At 37.9% G+C, this 24,074-nt stretch overlaps 1 protein-coding gene across 2 annotated transcripts; it reads right to left on the bottom strand.

The window, feature by feature from the left end:
• Window positions 1-1,232: 1,232 nt before the first annotated feature.
• LOC132887030 (T-cell differentiation antigen CD6-like) lies at window positions 1,233-22,652 on the bottom strand. 2 transcript variants are annotated; one of them, XM_060922335.1, is made up of 16 exons: window positions 22,468-22,652; window positions 18,430-18,507; window positions 16,063-16,353; window positions 15,647-15,967; window positions 15,261-15,326; window positions 14,971-15,108; window positions 12,685-12,816; window positions 12,327-12,404; window positions 9,458-9,535; window positions 9,262-9,339; window positions 9,084-9,173; window positions 8,850-8,951; window positions 5,120-5,197; window positions 4,939-5,025; window positions 4,700-4,801; window positions 1,233-1,470 (listed from the first exon to the last, which is right to left on the bottom strand). In XM_060922335.1, the coding sequence occupies exons 1-16, from the start codon at window positions 22,517-22,519 to the stop codon at window positions 1,346-1,348; spliced, it is 1,896 nt and encodes a 631-aa protein (XP_060778318.1). In that variant the 5' UTR covers window positions 22,520-22,652; the 3' UTR covers window positions 1,233-1,345. The 2 variants fall into 2 exon arrangements, with proteins under 2 accessions (XP_060778318.1, XP_060778319.1); XM_060922336.1 differs by lacking the exons at window positions 8,850-8,951; window positions 9,084-9,173; window positions 9,262-9,339.
• Window positions 22,653-24,074: the final 1,422 nt, after the last annotated feature.

Raw genomic sequence — 24,074 nt, 5'->3', positions numbered from 1 at the left:
AGAACTTTTTGGTAAAAACTCAACTTGTCGTGTTTGGAGGAGAAAGAATGTTGAGTTGCATCCAAAGAACACCATACCTACTGTGAAGCATGGGGGTGGAAACATCATGCTTTGGGGCTGTTTTTCTGCAAAGGGACCAGGACGACTGATCCGTGTAAAGGAAAGAATGAATGGGGCCATGTATCGTGAGATTTTGAGTGAAAACCTCCTTCCATCAGCAAGGGCATTGAAGATGAAACGTGGCTGGGTCTTTCAGCATGACAATGATCCCAAACACACCGCCTGGACAACGAAGGAGTGGCTTTGTAAGAAGCATTTCAAGGTCCTGGAGTGGCCTAGACAGTCTCCAGATCTCAACCCCATCGAAAATCTTTGGAGGGAGTTGAAAGTCCGTGTTGCCCAGCGACAGCCCCTCTAGACATCACTGCTCTAGAGGAGATCTGCATGGAGGACTGGGCCAAAATACCAGCAACAGTGTGTGAAAACCTTGTGAAGACTTACAGAAAACGTTTGACCTCTGTCATTGCCAACAAAGGGTATATAACAAAGTATTGAGATGAACTTTTGTTATTGAACAAATACTTATTTTCCACCATAATTTGTAAATAAATTCTCTAAAAATCAGACAATGTGATTTTCTGGATTTTTTTTTTTCTCATTCTGTCTCTTATAGTTGAAGTGTACCTATGATGAAAATTACAGGCGCCTCTCATCTTTTTAAGTGGGAGAACTTGCACAATTGGTGACTGACTAAATACTTTTTTGCCCCACTGTACATGGCTTATAGCCAACTTGGCGTTACGCACCTTGCCAGCTATCAGCTCATGTACGACTTGATTTCATGGAATAACTGTTAATTACGGATGTCATGTTTTTGCACTATGGCCATGCTGTATGTAAGCTTTTCCCCACAGACTAGTCCTACGTACCCCGCCTAACTAATCCCTCAGTTATAGTCAAATCTATAAAACAACTGGAAAAAGGAATTAATCATAAATTATGACAAGTTATATAAATGAAACTTAAATGGCAATTCAAAAGCATTTTTCTCATGTGCTCTTTGAACACCTTTGTGACTGAAATGATGTTTCTGACTAGGATTAGGGTTATGAATCTTTCTTTTCATAATTTCTTAAACACAATGTGTTACAAATTTGTTTATGTTCATTTAAACTGTTACAGGATATCGTAAATACTTTGGTCTCTTTTGAATCAAACAAAAGAAACGTGTACATAGAAAACCTGAAAGACTTTATTTTAAAATATTGCATTGAAATGTGAAATAAATATGGTAGCAAACATTTCTTGGAGAGCTGTTTTGATCTAAGCTTGTCAGTGACGGCGTTCACCAGTTACTGACATCATCATAGTCACTGTCTGAAGAGGAGTGGACTGGTTCACTTCTAGCAAAGTAATTCTTTGTTTCTGCAACATTTTCATAAGCTTCCTCAGATGATGTGCTGCTGTCATCTACAGACAGAGGAAAGGTAAATGCATTAATCCATATAAAATACACTTAATAAACAAATGCACAGTAACTTTATCCGATGCATGGTTGTTGGTGTCCGATGGATTTGTTTGAGTATTTCAGAAATTGCTGATCATTATAGGATTAAAAAACCATCACTGAGAGGCAGTTCTACAGGTCAAAGCATCTTGATGAGGGAAGGCAGAAAAGTCTTGCCTTACTGGTTCAAGCTGACAGGAAGGCTACAGTAATGTAGATAACCACTCTTTACCTCTATGGTGGGGGAAAAAAAAGGATTTCGGAATGCTCACACAAACTGGACAATTGGAATTTGGAAAAAGACCAGATGTATTTCCAATCTTCAGCTGTCCAGGTTGGGTGAATCAGTGCCCACTGTAGCCTCAGATTCCTATTCTTGACTTGCAGAAGTGGAACACAATGTGGTCTTCTGCTGTTGAGTGTTCTGTGATGCTTTTCTCTTAACCATAGTTGTAGAGGGGATTATTTGGGTTATTGATTTTCAAAGCATTCGGTACCTTCACAGCCAGGCTCTGTAACAGTTCCTTTCCACATGCCATCAGACTCCTCAACTCTGAGGGACTGGACTGATAGACATGGACTGTTGAACCCACCACTCCCACTGCAGCATTTGCAAAGTGAACAATAATGCACGATCCCTTTTTACAATGTTTATAATGCCTATTGAGCACACACTTTTTTTTTTTTTTTAACGTACTACTTCATATGCACACTCAGCTTTCTGCGCATTATCAGTGGCAGGTACTGTTTGGCACTGGACTATCTGTTTATGTTAGTTGTCGTTTTTGCACTGTCTTTGTTGTCTTCACTTTACAGTTGTGGTCAGAAGTTTACATACAGTGACATGTATGTCATGGCAATATTTGTGCTTTCAGTAATTTCTTTGAACTGTTCTTTTTCTGTGGCAGAATGATTGTACAGCATCTTTAATTTAAAAAAAACTAGAATTTGGTGCACAAGTTTTAATTTTCTTTGGATTTTCTGAAATCAGCACGGTCAAAATTATTATACATACAGGGTCAAAAATTTACATGCGCTCACTTGGATTATTAATTCAGAGGTGCGGAAACTTCCAAAATGTCTTATCTTGCCGAGGCCGAGGTCTCTTAACTTCCTGTTAGTGATCATGATTGACTACAGGTGGTAGCTTCTGTGTGCCTTCATAAAAAAAAGTTTGTTTACAGCACTCATTTGATTGACCAACACACAGTAAAATGGAAAAGTCCAAGGAGCTCAGTGCAGATCTGAGAAAGAGGATCGCAGAAATACACAACTCTGGAATGTCTCTTAGAGCTATATCTAAACAACTGCAAATTACAAGATCAGTTTGAACAATTGTATGCAAGTTATTGTGAGGTGTAGTCATTTTGCCAAGCCACTTTGCTTCAAGCAAACCCAAACTGTCACCCTCAGCTGAAAGGAAATTGGTTTGGATGGTCAGGAACAACCTGGGAACCACCATGGCACAGCCCTGGCATGAACTGGAAGCTGATGGATCACTGTCTGTCTACAGTTCAGATCCCCATGGACTAAGAGGCTGCTATCCAAGAAATAACCCCCTGCTCCAAAATTGACACCTTCAAGCTTAACTAAAGTTTGAAGCTGACCACACGGACAAAGAAAAAACCTTCTGGAGGATAGCCGTATGGTCAGATGAGACAAAGATTGCGTTGTTTGGCCACAATGACCACCATGTACAGAAAGACACTGTACCAGCTGGTGGTGGCAGTAGGATCATCATGCTCTGGGGCTGTTTTGCTGCCAGTGGAACTGGTTCATTGCACAAAGTGGATGGGATAATGAAGAAGGAGGACTACCTCAGAATTCTTCAGCATAAACCATTAGAAACTTGAACACGACTTGGGAGTTACAACAGGACAATGAACCCAAACACGCATCAGAGCTGGTTGTGGAGGATAAAGCAGGCTAACATTAAGCTTAAAACAAGGCCTGACTTCAACCCTATTAAAAATATATGGACCGTGCTTATAAGTCGAGTCCATGCCAAGAAAAAAAAACAAATTTAATTGAACTCCACCAATTCTACCACGAAGAGTCATGAAATATCCAACCAAGATTCTGCCAGAAGCTTGTTCATGGTAAACAAAAATGTTTGTTCAAGGTGAATCTTGGGAAGAGACATTTTACCCAAATATTAGGTGTGCTGTATGTATATTTTTGACCCTGTATGTATAATTTTGATCCTGTGTTGATTTCAGAAAACCCAAAGAAAATTAAAACTTGTGCACCAAATTCTAGTGGGGTTTTTTTTAATTAAAGATGTATGCTGTACAGTCATTCTGCCACAGAAAAAGAACAGTTCAAAGAAATGACTGAAAGCCCAAATATTGCCATGACATTCATATCCAAGATGACATTCATGTCACTGTATGTAAACTTCTGACCACAACTGTATGTTGTCGATGTCTGCACGTTATCTTGTATGTAGTTTATAGTCTGCAGTGTTTGCACTCGCTGCACTCTTGCACTTTACGCTGTTATATGTAGATTTGTATTCCTGTGATGTTTAATGTAGCACCATGGTCCTGGAGAAACATTGCTTAATTTTAACTGTGTACTATACCAACTGTATATGGTTGAAATGACAATTTAAAAAGCCTTGACCTCTTGTCAACTGTACAGCAAAGCTTATCAGTATATCCTATGACCGGTCTCATTAACAAAGCGTTCTTGATGAGCCACAACCCACAGAACTACACATCACTGGATATTTCTCACACCATTTTCTGTCAACTCAAGAGACTGTTGTGTGAGACAATCCCAGGAGATCATCAGTTTCCAAAATGCTCAAACCAGCCATTCTAGCACCAACAAATATTCCACGGTTAAAGTTACTGAGATCGCATTTTCGCCATTCTGATGTTTGATGTGAACATTAACTGAAGCTTTAGACCTGTATCTGCATGATATTCTGCACTGGGCTGCTGTTATATGATTGGCTGATTTGGATAATTGCATGAATGAGCAATACTACAGGTGTACTCTTTTTATGAAGTTCATAGATTTCTCTCAGTAGAATACCTAACTTTGCTACCCAAGTGTGCACCTTTTTAAATAGTATATTTGGTCAGTATATATGGCCAATAATACATGTTTCAGCATTAGACTTGTGCATGAGCCATCATCTCTGACCTGAGTCAGTTGAGGATAAACTGCACATGGGAGAACTACCTTGATCAGGAGAGTATGGCTGGGAAACACTGCTGTTTCCTGCCGTCTGAGGTTTGGTGTCACTCAGGGGAGGCTGTTCAGGAAGTGATGGGTTTCCCTCCACTTTGACAGAAACAAGAGGAGATGACTGAAGTTATAAGCTGGGATATTTTTTTTTCAATCTTTAACTTAACTGAAGATATGATGTAAGACTGATGAGACTTATTTTCGTGTTCAGTTAAATTAAATTTTGAGCTCACATGTCTGGAGACGAGGTTCAGCATTCACTCCAGTGTTTTCATAGCATTCCCCAGAGGACATGCTGTCTGAATCAAATGAGTCTCTTGCTACAGCAGAAAGTGTAGAATGTTTAGCTTCAGTTTTCAGTGAGATTTCACCAATGTTTTATATCATTAAGTAAAAAAAGACCAGTTTACTTACAGTTGCATTCAGCTGGTTCACTGGTATTGTGCAAAGGTGTCCTCTGTATGCAGTACTCAGGATAAAACTGGTTAACAGCTTTAATAAAAACAAAGACTTTTTTAACACAATAAAATGTCATGCAGGTGTTAAAGGGACAGTAGAAGAGTTTTATCACCAGACCTGGATTTAAAAGGTTCTCTGTTATGTTTTCATAACATTCCCCTGAAGGGCATGAGCTATACCCAGACCAGTTCCTTATCAGTGATAGATTCATGTATACTGTCTGATGTTATTGCTATAAGTGATTTTTTTTTTTTTTTTTTTATTTGCACCAATTCTAATACAAAGACATTGTTCATTGCTCCAAGTCCAAACAGAACACAACACTGGTACTACTATAGTCTACTTTACTGGTAAAAGCAAATCAGTAGTGTCACGACCAGACTGATTCTCATCGGCACACATCGCCATAAGACAACACTGTTCAAGACAAGGAACACATGAGAAAATCCAAGATGGTCACGGAATAATTTTCCAGGGCCTGTTCCCATGACATTGTATGTCATATCATAATAGGAGTTACATTTTTGCCTATTATCCCTACTTCCACTGAGTGAGCATCATTCACTCTCACCAGTGAACTATATGCATGTTCACGTTCATTAGCTGCAGACTGATTCATTCAGTTCACCACTCACCAAAAAATATGAGCATGTTCAATGAACAACACTCAGTGTTCATGTACAACGCTGCTAATTTGTACACTGTCTGATACTGTCTCTCTTGAATATCGCACATCCTGTGCTAATGTGCGTATCGCGTTTGTTAAGCCCGCACACGTTTTTTTTTTTTTTTTCTCTTTGTCAGGTGCTGCATTGCTCAAACTGACACTCAGCATTTGCATAACAATGTAAAATTGCATAGGTGATGCCTGTGCTGAAGAGGGAGGGGTGAGCTTGTGTGGGGTGAAGAGGGGCACCCCTTTGGCTTGGGATGAAAATCTCTGGAATTCTAGTGTTAACTAATGTTTTGTCAAAGCACCATGTTCTAGAAATGTAACTCTTAGTATTTTGTGGGTAAAAGTACAAAATTAACGCGTCTTGATTTGTCCATTTTGTTTCGCTGTTCCTTACAAGATGCTGCACATCAATTCATTTGCAGCGGGTTCTCATGTGCGTACCCTCTTCAAGTCCTTCCGTGTTTTTTAATAGGATTTAGATCTGGGCTCTGACTTGGGCATTCCAAAACACTGATCATCTTCTGAGGCAAACCTTTTGTTGACTTGGATTTAAGCTTTGGGTTGTTTGTTTTTCTGGCAGGTGAAGGGTTTTCTTTCCTCTTTTAAATTGTTATTCATTTTCAGCTTTGTAACAGAGGCCTGCATCCATGATTCCCTCTATCTTAGAGTCCCAATCCCAGCTGAAGAGAAGCAGCCTCATGGAATGATGTTGCCACCACCATGCTTCACCATGAGTACTGTGTTCTTGAGGTGATAAACTATCTTGGTGTGAAACATATATCTTTTTAGAATTATGTCCAAAAAGTTCTACCTTGCTCTCATTAAAACATGATACAATTTACCCCATGGTTTGAGGTGATTTAGGTGGGCTTGGGTGCAGGTTTTTTTTCCTTTTTGTAAATCTCTTGGCAGCCTCCCTGATAAGGTTTCATATTGTCTTTTCATCAATTTTTGAGGAATGTACTGAGGTAGGTTTCCCAAAAGCATCGTAGCACAAAGATAATCATTAAATGGTACAGCGAGCATCACAATGAACACTCTCTCTCTTAGTTAAGAGGCTTTGGGGAAACCCACACCTGTTCTTTCTTAGTAATGTCACCATGGTGTCCCATTTTTTCCACTTGCTGATGACCTTGATGGTGTTCTATTGTACATCTAATGTTTTGGAAAGTTTTTGGACCCTTCTTCTGATTGATACCTGCTTTGTAAGCTCTTTGCAGACCATGGCTTCAGCAGTCAAATGAAACCAAGACAATGTCAAGAAAATCTTACATAAACAGCTGATCAACAGGTGTATGAAAGTGACTTGAGCACGAGTTTGAATGTGATTGGTTAATTCTAAGCACATACTTGTGCAACCAGGTTATTGTTCTTGACTGGAGTTTGTTGGTTGCTATATCGTATTAAAGGAAGAAAAAGATGTGACCTGATTTATCTTGGTTTCAATTTTTACATCACAAAAACGTGCAATTTTAACAGCAGTGTGCAGACTTTTTATATCCACTCTACTGCTTTGATAAGCACTTGAATTTCCAACTGGTTTTTAGACCGATGGTAGACGTATGCCCCTTTTCCACTGCCTGGTACCAACTCGACTCTACTCGCCTTTTTTGGTTTTCCATCAGGGCAAAGTTGTGGATAATACGTGGTAACCAGTACCTTTTTTTTTGTTTGTTTGTTTGTTTGTTTGTTTGTTTGTTTGTTTGTTTGTTTGTTTTTGTATCACCAACGTCAAGGTTCCAAGCAAACAGAGGTGATACCAAAAGGTGACCTGAAAACACTGCAGACTACTGATTGGTCAGAGAGAATCCCATCACTGCATCATCATTGTATGAGGCAGGACATCCTGAACAAACCTTCCATTTTTAAATAGTGTTATATTTATTAGTTTGCCTGCGACCCTATAGAACAGGATAAAGCGGCTAGAGATAATGAGATGAGAGACCCAGGCTGTTCTGGGTATGTTGTACGTCGCTCTGGATAAGAGCATCAATGTAACATAGCGATATTTTGCCAGACCTTCTGTTGGCAAATAAAAAGTTATGGGTTGACTGAGGTTTTGTAGTAAATCAAACATCATGGTATGGCATTACTCAGAGTCAAGTAGGATTCCAGCTGTCTTACTAAAGGTTAGGGTCGTGAATGGTTTATTATGAAGACTTATTTCTGTGGTTTGCTTTAATATGCTTACTGACTATAGAAATCAAAAGCAGAGTGCATGTACACTCATCAGTTTTACCAACAGAGGGTTCGGCAAACTATAATTACAGGATGGCCAGATTTAAATGAGTTACCTACAGCAAAACTTTCCCCCGAATAAAATATGCAGAGCGGGAACATGAATCCGGATTCACCGAGTGAAAGCCCTGTATGCCGACCAGTACTCCTTATATAATACGGCTATTTTCTTGTTCATAAACTGACGACACGTTTTACGTCATTACCATTAAGTCCTGACAGTTTGGATATTGTTTTGTTTCTTTAACAAAATGCATTTGAAACATGATGAATTGTGGCAACTTCAGCAGGATAGAATACAGTTTCACATGCACACATACAAACAGGCATGTGAGTAGTATTAATAATACAGTAATAAAGATGTTCCTGTGCGTTGCATTGAAGATATCACTGCAATTTTATGCGGTTTCGCTATGACAACTAGCTCTAGTGGAAAACAAACTACTGCGAGTAGAGTCAAGTTGAGTCGAGCCAGTACCATGCAGTGGAAAAGGCCGTTAGTCCTTGAACTAGTGAACTAGCATGATGATGGATTTTTGATTGACACTGCAAAGCAATACTGTAATTCTTTAATTCCTCTGGATAAGAGCATGTGCTAAATCCTGAAAATGTACAGTGGCCAGTGATTTGTTTTTGCATTCAAGAATTAGTAGAATAAATGAACTTTGCTGCCTAATTGTTTGTGTTAGACTTGTGCATGGGTCGGCATCTCTGACTGAGTGACGAAAAGAAAATTTTGAGCAGAGATGTTTCTGCACATGGGAGAACTACCTTGATCAGGAGAGTATGGCTGGGAAACACTGCTGTTTCCTGCCATCTGAGGTTTGGTGTCACTCAGGAGGGGCTGTTCAGGAAGTGATGGGTTTCCCTCCACTTTAAGACAGAATCAAGAGGAGATGACTGAAGTTATAAGCTGGGATTTTTTTCTATCTTATTATGCTAAACTGAAGATATGTAATATGAGACTGATTTTTAATGTTCAGTTAGATTAAATTTTGAGCTCACATGTCTGGAGACAAGGTTCAGCATTCAGTCCTGTATTTTCGTAATATTCCCCAGAGGATGTGCTGCTGTCTGAATCAAACGAGTTCGTTGCTACAGTAGAAAGTGGACATGGTTTCAGTGTTCAGTGGGATTTCAATAGCATTCTATATCTTTAAGTAAAAAGGACCAGTTTACTTACAGTTTCTTTTAGCTGGTTCACTGGTATTGTGCAAAGGCGTCATCTGTTTGCAGTACTCAGGATAAAACTGGTTAACAGCTTTAATACAAACAAAATATTTTTAATAAAATCAAAGGTATAATCTGTGTTGCTTAACACAACAAAATGGCATGCAGGGGCTGAAAGGACAGTAGAAAAGTCAGTTTCATCACCAGACCTGGATTCCAAAGGTTCTCTGTTTCAGTTTTTTCATAACACTCCCCTGAGGATGTGCTCTCTGAATCAAGGGCATGAGCTATACACAATGAAAAAAGTCAGTCGTGAGCATTGAACATTTATTTCAATAGAACCATGTAATGAAATAAGTAAATAAATAATAAATGTAGTACCAGTCAAAAGTTTGGACACATCTGATCACTCATGGGTAGTTTTTTTTGTTTGTTTGTTTTTGACTATTTTCTGCATTGTATAACCATAATGACATTAAAACTATGAAATATCATATAGCATTATGTGGTAAAATGTTTGATATAGATTCTTCAGAGTAGCCACCGTTTTACCTTGATGACGCTTTGCACACTATTGGTATTATCTTAACCAGCTTCATGAGGTCATCACCTGGAATGCTTTTCAATTAACAGGTGTGCCTCGTCAAAAGTTAATTAGTGCAATTTCTTGCTGCCTTATTGTATTTGAGAGCAAATTGTAAATAATAAAAATACAGTAAATATCCCTATTCCACAACTGTAGTAATCCATATTATGTCAAGAACCGCTCAACTAAGTAAATAGAAATGACATCCATCCCATGAAATGACTTTTAATTAATAGAAATAAAGAAAAAACATTGAATTAGATGTGTCCAAACTTTTGACTAGTACTGTATATTAGTCCCTCCAGAAGTATTGGAACAAAAACACCAATTCTTTTGTTTTTGCTATACGCTGAAGACATTTAGGTTTGAGATTAAAAAGTGAATGAGACGATACATCAGAATTTCAACTTTTCTATCAAGACATGTTAAACCATTTAGAACATGGAACCTTTTTTGAGCCTTTTCAAATTATCAAAAAATATCGGAACACGTGACTGAAAAGTTGTTGCCTAGATGTTCTTTGTTCGAGTGATTTGTTTAAACAATGAATAGCTCTGAATGTCTATTCTTGGTTTAAGCCCTGGGTTTTGCCAGAGAAAACTGCATTTGTTTTAAAAGGATAAACCAACATGAAGAATAGAGAGCTGTCTATTGGAGGAAATCAAGCCATTTTGAAGCTGCGAGAAGAGGGAAAATTTAGCAGAGGCATTGCCCAAGCATTGGGTATAGCCAATACAACAGTTTGGAATGTCCTATAAAAGAAAGAAAGAACCACTGGTGAACAGCCAGGCATTGAACAGGTCCTCCAAAGAAAACAACAGGAGTTGATGATAAACATTGTGAAAGCTGTGAAGAAGAACCCAAAAACAACAGTCAGTGACATCACCAACAACCTCCATCGAGCATGGGTGAAGGTATCGCAATCCACTGTTTGAAGAAGATTTTTAGGTCAGAAAGATAGAGGCCATACCATAAGATGCAAAGCACTTATCAGCAGTAAGAATCAGAAGGCCAGATTAGAATTTGCAAAGAAATTACCAAGATGAGCCACGAAAGTTCTCAAAACAAGATTAACCTCTACCAAAGTGTGGAGAAAGAAAGGATACGCTCATATCAAACATATAAGCTCATCAGTTAAGCATGGTGGAGACAGTGTCATAGTTGGAGCTTGCATAGCTGTTTCTGGTTCACTAATCTTTATAGATGATATAGCTCATGATGGTAGCAGTAGAATGAATGCAAAAGTCTACAGAAACATTCTGCCTGCCAATTTACAGAGAAATACAGAAAAATCTAATTGGGAGGAATTTGACCAAACAATGATCCCAACGCAACCCCCAAAACAGGCAAAGACTGAAAAAAAGGTGTGGGGTGTGGTACAGGCCTGGAAAAATAGAATGCAACCATTGGGTGATGTCAGTGGGTTGCCAGCTTGATGCAGTTGTACTAAGCAAGGAATGTGCAACCAAACAACAGTGCTATTTACTTCAAGACCATCGTTCTGATACTTTTGCTGACCTAAAATTGGGTGGTCTGCCACCAAAGGTGCCATGTTCTAAGTTGTTTAACACATCTACATGTAAATATCAGGAAATGAAAACAAATTCTGATAAGATCTCATTTGTCTCATGTTCATCCTTTGATCTCAAACCCAAATGTCTTCAGTGTATGGCAAAAACAAAAGGTTTGTTTGTTTTGTTTGTTTACATTTATTGCCATTTAAGCATCTATGGCTATTTCATGGCCAATACAGGTAATAAATATCACAAAATTAAAACCAATAATAAAATAAATAAATAAATACATCAAATACGTTTGTACACATCAATGCACTTCAAAAAGTTTAAAACCTTTAAAGGTGAAACCTTATTAAAAATATCTAGCATTGTGCTTTCTTTAAAAAACTTCTGCCTTTGTATTCTAAAAGCAGGGCAAGACAAAATGTGCTTAATTGATAAGAGATCACCACAAAGATCGCAAAGTGGAGGTTCACCTCCAGTTAACAGAAAACCATGTGTTAGTCTAGAGCAGGGGTGTCAAACCTGATCCATAAAGGGCCGTGTGGCTGCAGGTTTTCATTCCAGCCATGCAGCAGCACCCTGATTTGGCTTATTCAATCAACTGACACACCCACCCTTTAATCAAGGGTGGGTGTGGCTGCAAGTATTTGACTGTGTGAAGACAGTTCAGTTGATTGAATGAGCCAAGTCAGGTGTGCTGCTTCATGGCTGGAATGAAAACCTGCAGCCACACGGCCCTTTATGGATCAGGTTTGACACCCCTGGTCTAGAGTGTCCAATTCTACCCCTTGTGCAAAAACAAAAGAATTCGCCTTGCTATTCCAATATTTTTGGTCAGGAGTTCTGGTGGAATCCTTACCTGACAGAATTGGTTTTGTAATTAAGGTTAGGGTAGGTGTAAACAAGTATTAAGGGGGAAAGAGACATTGTTTTTTGGGAAACTTTTATAAAGTGTCTTAAAATTTGGCTTACTTTGTACAGCATTTCTTTCTTCACAGAATCTTCCTTGCTCTTGATTGCAATCGCCACCCCTAAGAGTATTATCTAAGACTGCAAAGATAAAATTACTCCTCTCAGTATGTGACAAAAAGAGTGAACTGGCCAAACTTCACTATTATTATTATTGTTGTCTATTCTGCAATATGCTTTAATAATAAATTCAATATGACAAATGTGTAGGACTTGGAGCTGCTGAGGTTTTAATCTCTCTGTGATTAAAAAAAAATTTATTTATATATATATATATATATATATATATATATATATATATATATATATAATATTTGATATTTTTAATCATAATTCTTTGTTAGAAGAAGCTGAATCTTACAGTGTTCACAGTTAGTCACAGTATTAGGTGGAGGGGGGTCAGGGTTGTAGTAACGTTCATAATCCGAGTCGCTTGAAGTGTCAGAATTGTCTCGCTGTGAAGCTTGTGATACTCTCCTGACTTTAGTTCCTTCTGTAGGAAAGAATTTTTAGAATAGCTGCATATTGTAAGCATCATATACCATTTGACTATCATTTTAATTGTGTAACTCCAAAACCTGCCCATTAATGAACGAGTTTGCACAAACTAAGGCTTTTTGTTAGTACTACATCTGTTACTATTGTTTCAAAAAGTCAAAGAGCTGTTCAGCACTGTCTAACAACAAAATGGCCAAGGGTCATAAGAAGGCACTGGGTAAAATGCCTAGAATAAACCTTTGCTTTAACGAAGCTTCCTCAGTTCCTTCTTGTTTATTCACAGATACCACGATTTCAATATTATACAAACTGAGTTTCATGTATCAAACACATGTAGAGCCACAGACCACACACAGCATAGACAGCTTGAAAGATTTTCTTTTCCTCTCTTGCTTTTAACATTATGGCCGTGTGGTAGTCGCAGTGTATTTGGTGAATCACACATGCTGTAAGCACTAAGGATGTAAAACAAGATCTGAAAAACACTGTATTTGCATAATACCGTAGTGTCGTATTTCGACAAACTCATTAAATTTAACACTAATTTTTAGCAGGGATGAATGAATATATATGAATATGAAGCATGGATTAAGATATTAAATAATATTGTTAGGGATTTAAAATACTATGAGAGAACCTAAACTTTGTCTAACCTACATTGTACAATTATGTGCTTCCAAATTAGTGAGAACAGTTTGGGGAATACCCACATACAGGAGGCTGCAAAAGTAGGTATACAGTAAGGATTATACGTGAACAACAGCAGCAGGACGACTTCTACTTTCAGCAGGATGGGGCGCCACTGCACTTTGCACTCAATGTGCGTGTGCTACTTGACAAAGAATTTCCCAACAGGTAGATTGGACGTCGGGGAGCCGTTGACTGGCCACCACGTTCGCCGGATCTCACCCTTATGGATTTCTTTTTCTGGGGATGTGTAAAAGATAGGGTTTTCGCACGCAAGCCACGTTCTGTTGATTCCATGATTCAGTTCATATGGGAGGCTTGCCAGGAAATTGATGCTGATAAAGACCTTTGTGCCAGAACGTGCATGGGTGTCTACACTCAACTAGTGGAGTGTGTGAATGCCGGGGGCAAACAATTTGAACATTTGAAGGATTAATATGTTATTATTGATATGTTTGTATAATCAATAAAATAAATGTTTTGTTTTTCATTACTGTATACCTACTTTTGCAGCCCCTTGTATGTGATGGGCGTGATGGTCAGGTGTCCGCAAACCTTTGGCCATATACTCGTATAATGTAGCTGTTGGCGGCACGGTGGTGTAGTGGTTAGCGCTGTCGCCTCACAGCAAGAAGGTCCGGGTTCGAGCCCCGTGGCCGGCGAGGGCCTTTCTGTGTGGAGTTTGCATGTTCTCCCCGTGTCCGCGTGGGTTTCCTCCGGGTGCTCCGGTTTCCCCCACAGTCCAAAGACATGCAGGTTAGGTTAACTGGTGACTCTAAATTGAGCGTAGGTGTGAATGTGAGTGTGAATGGTTGTCTGTGTCTATGTGTCAGCCCTGTGATGACCTGGCGACTTGTCCAGGGTGTACCCCGCCTTTCGCCCGTAGTCAGCTGGGATAGGCTCCAGCTTGCCTGCGACCCTGTAGAAGGATAAAGCGGCTACAGATAATGAGATGAGATGAGAATGTAGCTGTTGCCTGTAGCACCATATGGCATTAATGCAAAATTACAAAAATTACTGTTTATACATTACCAGTCAGAACTCAGGCTGTTTCCACAGGGATGGATTATGATTTCTCCAGCTTTTGTTTTTTATTATCCAAAAATAACAGCCTTGGATAAATCTGAATTTATTTGCAATAGTTACAATGTTAAGATGATTAGATTAAATCAGATCTGAAAGTGTTTTGTTTATAAATCATTCATTTCAACTTGATAGATAGATTTATTTACTTTATTGATCCCAAACTGGGAAATTGTTAATTGTATTTTGTCCTGACTTTCCGCCAACATGGTCTGTTCAAGATGCGTTCCTTTGGTAGAATTTAAATTGAAACAATTCCAAAAGGCTGCCAGTACAAAGACTTGCATCTAATGAGGAGTGAAACCTTGTTTTATTCTAACCTCAGTCATGAAACACTGCTAATACAAACCAAGATACTGAAGAGATTGTGTGTACTTGCCATTTCGTATTTTGTAGTATGCACATTGAGCAGCATTTGAAAACAGCAGTAAGAAGAGAGTGACAGAGAGAACAATGCAACCCAGGACTGGTGCTGAAATTCCACCAGTGTTGTCCTCAGCTGCCTCTGTTACAATCTCTAAAAAGAAACCGTGCATTGCACTCAGTAATTAACATAGATATAACTCCGTATTTAATATATGCACTTATAGGCACAGATATGCATTTAGAAAGTCACAATGTTTATTGTTAAAGATATTGTTGCTTCAAGTGACAGAATGCAGGCTTCACCTGTTGTCCAGTTTGTGAGATTTGGCATTAAGGTATTCGTTGTGGTAACTGGTATGCTGGAACTTCCTGTTTGGGAGGAAATGCATGTGGTTAGTTTTAAATGCATCTAAATAAAGAACGGTGTTATTTGGTTATTCATTGTCGGTCAGCAAATCATCAGTACGGTAATTGTAACAGAAACCACTTTGCAGTCATTGGCAGTTAACTAGAGTTGAGAATTAGTAGACGTTACAAGCTGAGACTATTTTCAGGCACTGAAAATAGTGGTCCGATGGTAGATCTGAGATCTCAGTTGGTTGCCATTGTCGACCATCTACTTCTTAATAAACATTTATAGACAAGAAGCAATGCATTGGTGTTTCTTTGAAGGTGTCCCTGATCAGTACCTGAGCACACCACTGCAGCATCCTCCTTGTGGCCGCAGTAGTTCCTCCCTCTGTCTAGCTCAGTGTGGCACTGCCAGAGGTTTCTCTCTGTCCCACTGCAGTTTATGTGACTAATGTGAATAGGACCAGATCCTGGGTTGAAATCACCACCCTCTCCCATTACCCGTACAGCAGTGCCACATTTCAGTTGGGCACACACTACATGTCCTCCTTTTAAGTCCCATCCATCATCACACACTGAGCCCCAGCCTCCAGTGCCAAACAGCTCCACCCGACCTGCACATCTGTCTTTGCCTCCAATCAACTGCACAGCCTGCCATGCTAAGAAACAGACATTACCCAGTGTCAGGAAGACAAATCTGCCACAGCAACAAACACAGTCCTAATTCTCATCTGCTAGATGTGGGAGGACTCACCACAGACTACCATTGTCATGTCAGAACAGTTGCCTGGTGTAGCTTCTGTGCAGTTGTACGGCATGGAGTCTGTGATGGTGCAGTCAGACAGGCAGCGATTCATGAGTGCTGTACCATTTTCAACAAAGACTCCTCCCCAGCTAAGGTCTTCACAGAGTTGGGCCATGTCTTTCTTTGTCTCATTGCTCTGCTGTGTCAGGTTTACAGTCACCCACCTGCCCTGATGAAGCGCCAACAGAGTTCCAGAGCAGTCCTCCGAGAGCCTGGATGGATACGTTCCACCTTCAGTGCCTAGAGGAAAATGTTTAAATAAGATGGTCCCTTTTGGTGGTTATTATTACGAAATTACTGCTTGATATACAATACTAAAGGCAAATGTGAATGAAAAAGTATAGAACTATAAAGTGAAAGTGTTGTTAATGTGTGAAAATCAATTTGAAAAGAAATAAATACTGCTTCCAATAAAAGTGGAAGCAGTCAGGCTAAAGTGCACTTGGTAAAAGTTAACAGGTATTTAAAGCTTTTTAAATTATTTTAGCTGAAATTACAAGCAATTTATTTCCTAAATGAAAAAAAAATCCATATTAATTTGCACAATTTTTTTCTTGATAAAGTTTTAGTTTTTTATTTATTTTTTTATTTCAATGTATGAATTATGTTTTGACATTTCCCCCAAGGGTATAACATACTTAATACAATATTTTACATTTCTCTGCATTAATAATTCCATTGATTTTGTTCAGGGCGGCACGGTGGTGTAGTGGTTAGCGCTGTCGCCTCACAGCAAGAAGATCCGGGTTCGAGCCCCGTGGCCGGCGAGGGCCTTTCTGTGTGGAGTTTGCATGTTCTCCCCGTGTCCGTGTGGGTTTCCTCCGGGTGCTCCGGTTTCCCCCACAGTCCAAAGACATGCAGGTTAGGTTAACTGGTGACTCTAAATTGACCGTAGGTGTGAATGGTTGTCTGCGTCTATGTGTCAGCCCTGTGATGACCTGGCGACTTGTCCAGGGTGTACCCCGCCTTTCGCCTGTAGTCAGCTGGGATAGGCTCCAGCTTGCCTGCGACCCTGTAGAACAGGATAAAGCGGCTAGAGATAATGAGATGAGATGAGATTTTGTTCACGTGCATTATATTATTGCTAACATACACTCCCAGACATGTGAGAAAGCTGAGACTACAGACAGACAGCAGTGTGTACTTCTAATCAGATCTTGTTTTAACGTACGTGTTACACACTTGTTTATGAGCCAAAAACCTCAAATTTACTTCCATCACTTCATAAGTTTTTTTTGGATTTTTTTGTTTTGGTTTGATTTGGTTTTTTGCACCATGCTTTTGGCCTTTTAAGTACTGCAATCTCGTCTGCTTTGCCTTTGCTGGAATTTTTTTTTTCTTAGCTGCAGCACGCTCTACAGAAAGTTTCTCTTCAAACTTTTCCTCAAGATCACAGACAGCCCACAGCATGCCATGGAAATACTTAAGGAGTGTCGAGACAGTTCACTTTATTTAGATTTGTTTCTTTGTGGTTCACTGCAGAACCAACACCTACACTACTTGTATCCAGATAAGTATTTTTATATTTGAGTTAATATATCTATATTTGCATGGTCTGAGACTTGTGTACAGTGATAAATGAAAAACATGTGCTTGTTGACAGTAAGAAGGATGCTGTTTGATTATCTGCTGTGCTTTTTCAGTTACTTTCATTTCTAATAAAAGGCTTTTGTTGATGATGATACAATAGAGTTACATGTACGGTATGCTGTGTTGCAAGAAATAAACTGCAACACAGCCACATCCCGTGAGTCATTTCCTGTGGAAATGTCAACCTGTGGCACGGGGGACACTGGGGAAAACTTATTCTTTCCTTTTTTAAAGAAGGTTTGCTGCATTAAAAGCAGCAAGACATGATTTTTGGCTGGATGCTGAGCCTGAATGACAGATGTGCAATATTACTGAATGTTGAAGTTATTGCAAAAGAAAGGAAGTTGAAATGGGGATATAGTCTTGAATTTCATTGTGATGCTGTGAGATTCACAAATGGCCCATATGGTGCAAATCCTGGATTAAAACACCTGTAATATAGCAGCGTGAACGTTTGTTATTGTCTGTATGCACAGTAAAATGTCTCATCATTAAGTCCCATCTATTTAATTTCAAATCCGTGTGCTCTTATGGAAATATTGTTCATTGCATTTTATAACAAAAGGGTAGTTCTTTCTTCATAATGTTTTAGTAACAAAACATTGTCATATTTCTTCTGGATTTCTTTACTGGAATTAATTTTGAAATTATCCAGACAGACAGGGTTTTTTTTTTTTTTAATTATACCAAAAGTGCAGTGTTTATTTTAGCAGCAATACTACTTACTCTGTTTCTCTACAAGCTCGTCACTTCTGTTAGTGTTGGTCCCATTTTCTTTCAAAGAAATCACTGCACCCTGAACTCCTAAAACAAAAAATAAAAATGTGTGAAAAAAAGAATGAATAAATAAATCTAGACCCATATTTTCAAAAGCAAGCTATAATACTGAAAATACTGGGGGAAGCTGGTTTGCCGTTGTTCTAAATTTACTTGGACTTTGTTTTTTGCTGAAAGTATGGATTAATATTATTAATAGAATAATTGAAAGGTTGTGCTGGCTGTCCTTTATAATTATATATGAAATGTAACCATCATAATGTATGAGTGTTGAAAGGTAAATGGAATATTTAATTAGCAATTTTGCAACATGACATTTCTTTACGCTTCATATGAGTATGAATTTGTAGACATCAGCACAACGATAAGTAATGATTTAATACAGAAATGGTCTTAAATATTTTCAAGCATTAAATTAGAGAATAAAGTGGAGGGGGGAATTGATGATCAAGAATAAGAATTTTGATCATCTTATTTACAAAATGATGTATATAGTATGTACACAGAAACATTTAGTGTATAGGTAACATAGTCAGTAATCTTAATTTTATTCCAGTAAGAAACTTTTTCCATTTTAAACCTTGCAAACTGAAGCAAAAATAAAAAGGAACAGAGGGAGAATACTTCACATCTAAAATGGGTATTGCTTGTATTTCAGTTTTTATTTTATTTTATCCTGTTTTTCTAGGATATTTTAGATTTTCATATTTGTATTCTTAGTAAATTAGTATCACTAGTGTATATGACAAACTGTGTGTAAATAACTGAAAGAAGTGTTGGTGTTATGAAATATGTATGTGCAGCATGATAGCTTTACAAAACCTTCAGTACACTGGAAATCAGCAGTTCACTTACAAAAAAGCTCAAACTTGATACATGATAAAACTTCAAAGAAAACAGTATAGTGTTACTTAAAAGACAACTGTAATGGCTCTTTGTTGTGTGTGTATATGTACGTAAAATATATTGCGCACACGCACATACATATAATCAGTCATATGTTTCAAAACAACTTCTAATTCAATGGTTTTTCTTTATTTTTATGAATTAAAATGTCACTTCATGGACTGTCATTTCTCTTTACGTAGTTGAGCGGTTCTTGACATAATATGGATTACTACAGTTGTGGAATAGGGATATTTACTGTATTTTTCTATTGACTGTTTGATCTCAAATGCATTAAGAAGGCAAGTAATTGCACTAATTAACTTTTGACGAGGCACTTGTTAATTGAAAAGTATTCCAGGTGACTACCTCATGAAGCTGGTTAAGGTAACGCCAATAGTGTGTAAAGTGTCATCAAGGTAAACGGTGGCTACTTTGAAGAATCTAAAATATTAAACATTTATTTTGCTTTTTTAAACACCTTTTTTTTTTTTTTTTTCAGCACAGAATTCCAGATATGTTCCATATGTTATTTCATAGTTTTAATGTCAGTTATTGATATTATTCATGTATATTATGTACATTATTTCATAGTTGTGTGTGTGTAAAAATACGAGTTGCGTATTTCCCAGTAAAACATATGTGTTTATATATATATATATATAATACTCAACTCATATACTCAACTCATATATATATATTATACGCAACTCATATTTTTACACACACACACATATATATATATAAAACACAAATATGTTATGTTTTACTGAGAAACACTCAACTCGTATTTTTCACGTGAACTACATCTGGGAAATTGAGGAACATATTTTTCAATATTTTCACTTGTGAGGAAATTGATGAATTGTGCTGATAAATTTGGGAATGTTTTGTTTGTGAATGTGTCTATATAATAAGAAAATCATGTTGGTTTGAAGATATGAAGTTTATCTTGTGTTGAAAAACTCACATTTTTCATATGAAATACATTGCAGATCTGAGTAATATATTTCCCGATATTTCACTCTGATTATGTCACTCCCAGTGTTTTCTTGACGTGCATTGACAAAATTGCGAACCGGTTCAAAATTAAAATTCTTTTGATTAACCTGCATATATTTTTTGTGTGGATGTGTCCATATAATATAAAGCACATTACATGGTGGCGCAAAGATATGAAATTTATCTTTGTCCTGATCAAGAACCCCTCTTTATGTATTTTGGGACTACTACCAGATAATATTCAAATGTCAAAACGCCGAAAATCATGGTGTCGTTTAGCTATTATAACGGTGCAGGATAACCTTGCGTCACTGGAAATCTACCAATTTGTCTACTTTTAAGGAATGAATTGAGGTACTAAGCTCAATGGCAAGCTATGAGCGGGTCACCTATAGAGTGGCAGGGAGGGAAGATGTATTCAACGAAGTATGGGGCCCTTTTCTAGCGCAATTGCAGGACATGAGTGAAAGATATTACCTACTTCTGCAATGTGCATAATGCTTTTTATGGTTCAGGTACAGGTTGTGTATGTGATGTAGACTTCCTAGGGTGTTGTGTTTTTGTTTTGTTTTTTCTTTTGTAGATTTATGTTTTGGGTTGTAGGTCTGGCTTGATTTGTACGTTGTTGCTGGAATACAAACTCCTTGTTTGTTTTTTTATTTTGCTTCATTGTTGTTATCATTATTATTTGCAAAAAAAAAAAGACTGGGCAGATACTGAAGGACACAACGCTTCTTATTATTGTAACTGTAATAATGTCATTTCTTAATATTTGTCTGACCAAAACATCAATTAAAACAAAAAAGAAATTTATCTTTGTGTTTAAAATATTTTCACTCATTCGCTTCACTCCTTCGATATCTCGATATATACACTCACCACTCAAAGATAAACTTCATATCTTTGTGCCACCTTGTAATATCCTCTCTCGCTCTCATTTTATATATATATATATATATATATATATATATATATATATATATATATATATATATATATATATATATAAAATTTGTGTGTGTGTGTTGGAGAGCAGACAGAACATTGGATAGTGAGGTAAAGTGCTTGTATATCTGTAAAGTGCCATGTCTGAAGTCTGGTTAATTATTAATATTTATGTCTAATTAATTGAAAAATAAATGTAATGTAGTTAAGATTTTGATGTGACACTAACGATGTCTTACGCAAAGCTCTTTGATCCTGGTACAATGTTAAATAACAGTCTTATAAATAAATGCATCCTTTGTATGTGTCGGTTTATAATTTCATTATTTTCTCATGGTTTAGTGAATATTTTAAGTCTCATTTAGCATCAGTTGATAAATTGCTTAAGTTGGTGTTCACATACTGAGGTCCATGTGTTTTTATGACCTGCTGCACATGCATAAACAGACCATGGTTGTGTAAAAGCGTTATGTTTTGTGTTAGACATATTGTTTGGTATGATGGCCATATAGACATATACAAGATCTTATATTCAGTCGAAGGAAATCAATCAATCTTACTGTAAAAGAGGCTCAAACTTGAAACATGAGAAAATGTCACAGATTTAGTATTAACTTCACTTAAAAAACAACTGTAATGGCTGTGTTTGTTTTAGACTTTATCTTCTTTTACAGTATATAATACTGTATGTAATGTTACAATAAAATTAACGTGCAGATAGAAACAAGTCAGCTTCAGGTAGGATAATACTCATTGGATAGGAAAGTATTAGTATAGTCTGTGTAAAGTGTTGTGCCTGAATATTTTTCAGATATAAACATAATTCATCTTAGTGGAGTTTGCCGAACTAATGTTTACATGCTCCAACTATTACTTTTCATTTCAGCTATTATAATACACCAAAGACGTTCTCTCACAAAGTGCATAATGACGTATTTACAGATTTACCTGGGTTTTTTTTATGTGAAAGTGTGGCAGATCTTTTTGCAGTGCATGACCTGTTATTTAATCCAATTTTTACTTTAGCACGTCAATAAGAACTACACGTGTAATCACTGCTGAAGACAAGAGACTTTACTTTCAGTATAAAGCATCAGTACACTCTAACCATGAATCTTAGCCTGCCAAAGAAATGTCAAGTGCAGAACATTTTACCTTGATGCAAGCGCAAAGCATGGAGGATGAATGCCATCAGCAGAACTTCCATTTCACAGCAGATAAAAATGGCAGATTAACTTTCAGCATCTGACAACCCCAGAGCCTCATCGGGTGTAAATTAGTTCACATAGGATCATCTGTATATGTGTGACCCTGCACCTTCACATTGAGTTTGCACCCTTGCAGAATGTGGTTTCTCTGATAAAGCTAGGACGAGCATTCTCTCTCTCTCTCTCTCTCTCTCTCTCTCTCTCTCTCTCACACACACACACCCTTTTTGATTTTTGCATGGGTCAAGAACATACACAGCTGCTGAATGTTGCTTTGCTTTGGGGGAGAGGTTTATATCCTTCTCCATATATAAAATTATCACAATAAAAAGTTGCCAAAAAAAATACATGCTTCCGTATGACCAATTGTTTTTCGAAGATCTAACCTACAGACGTTTGATGTTCTCTGAAACAGACATCATGTCTTTCACATGACAAACTGCATTTTTTTGTCTTACTTATTTATCTAACTTCAAGAGAGAGAAAAACTGATAGGCTGATGAGGGAATAAATGTTTGTAGCTGTTATAAATGATAACAGAAACTAACTTGTTCTTTAATTATCAAGCTAGTCATTGGGAAACAGTTGTGGAATAGCCATAAAACACTTCAGAATGTGCTGTTCTATGAAAACGATCAACTTCCTGGTTGTATTTCCACTTTTCTTCATGCCACCACACCATTGTTGGTTGTTTTCCCAATAACAGTGTGGTTCAAGGGTTTTATTCCTTATATTCTGTTGAAATTATTTTTAGTACAAAGCCTGTCGATGCTTTGTAATCTAATGTGTGCAACACGACACAAGGTATTGAATAGATATCATGGTATTTCTCTGCTAGTTACATCGGTCCACTTGGTGGCCATCTTGGCAACACTATCAGGCAGTTATTTTCAGTTGTACAAGTCATTGTTCCTGTGTATTTATATTGGGAGAGACTCATACACCAGAAACAAGACAAGACCATTCAAAAATGAATTTGGATTAGCCGTTAAAATCTCATCTCATCTCATTATCTCTAGCCGCTTTATCCTGTTCTACAGGGTTGCAGGCAAGCTGGAGCCTATCCCAGCTGACTACGGGCGAAAGGCGGGGTACACCCTGGACAAGTCGCCAGGTCATCACAGGGCTGACACATAGACACAGACAACCATTCACACTCACATTCACACCTACGGTCAATTTAGAGTCACCAGTTAACCTAACCTGCATGTCTTTGGACTGTGGGGGAAACCGGAGCACCCGGAGGAAACCCACGCGGACACGGGGAGAACATGCAAACTCCGCACAGAAAGGCCCTCGCTGGCCACGGGGCTCAAACCCGGACCTTCTCACTGTGAGGTGACAGCGCTAACCACTACACTACCGTGCCGCCCCCATTAAAATCTGACCAAACATATTTTTTTCAAGTTGCTAATAGAGCAAAAGAACTCCATACGTGCTCTATATCAAGGCCATTTTCTGATAATGTCTTAACCAACGAGGCAACTGGTGATTTTTACTCGAGGGACAGGACTTATGCAGCCATGTTGAGGATTGTACTGTACAACAAACTGT

Source organism: Neoarius graeffei, chromosome 5, assembly GCF_027579695.1.
Source record: "Neoarius graeffei isolate fNeoGra1 chromosome 5, fNeoGra1.pri, whole genome shotgun sequence".
NCBI classification, from domain to species: Eukaryota; Metazoa; Chordata; class Actinopteri; order Siluriformes; family Ariidae; genus Neoarius; species Neoarius graeffei.
Note: the sequence above shows the minus strand (reverse complement) of the source record. Positions and strands in the feature narration are given on the sequence as shown.

Excerpts from the sequence above, each read along its gene's own strand:
- LOC132887030 (XM_060922335.1), bottom strand. The coding sequence starts at position 22,519 with ATGGAAGTTCTGCTGATGGCATTCATCCTCCATGCTTTGCGCTTGCAT. Across the intron at positions 9,536-12,326 it reads AGAAAGAAATGCTGTACAAA|CTCATGCCCTTGATTCAGAG; the intron begins GTAAGCCAAATT and ends CATTGTGTATAG. Across the intron at positions 4,802-4,938 it reads TGAACCTCGTCTCCAGACAT|TGGAGGGAAACCCATCACTT; the intron begins GTGAGCTCAAAA and ends TTTCTGTCAAAG.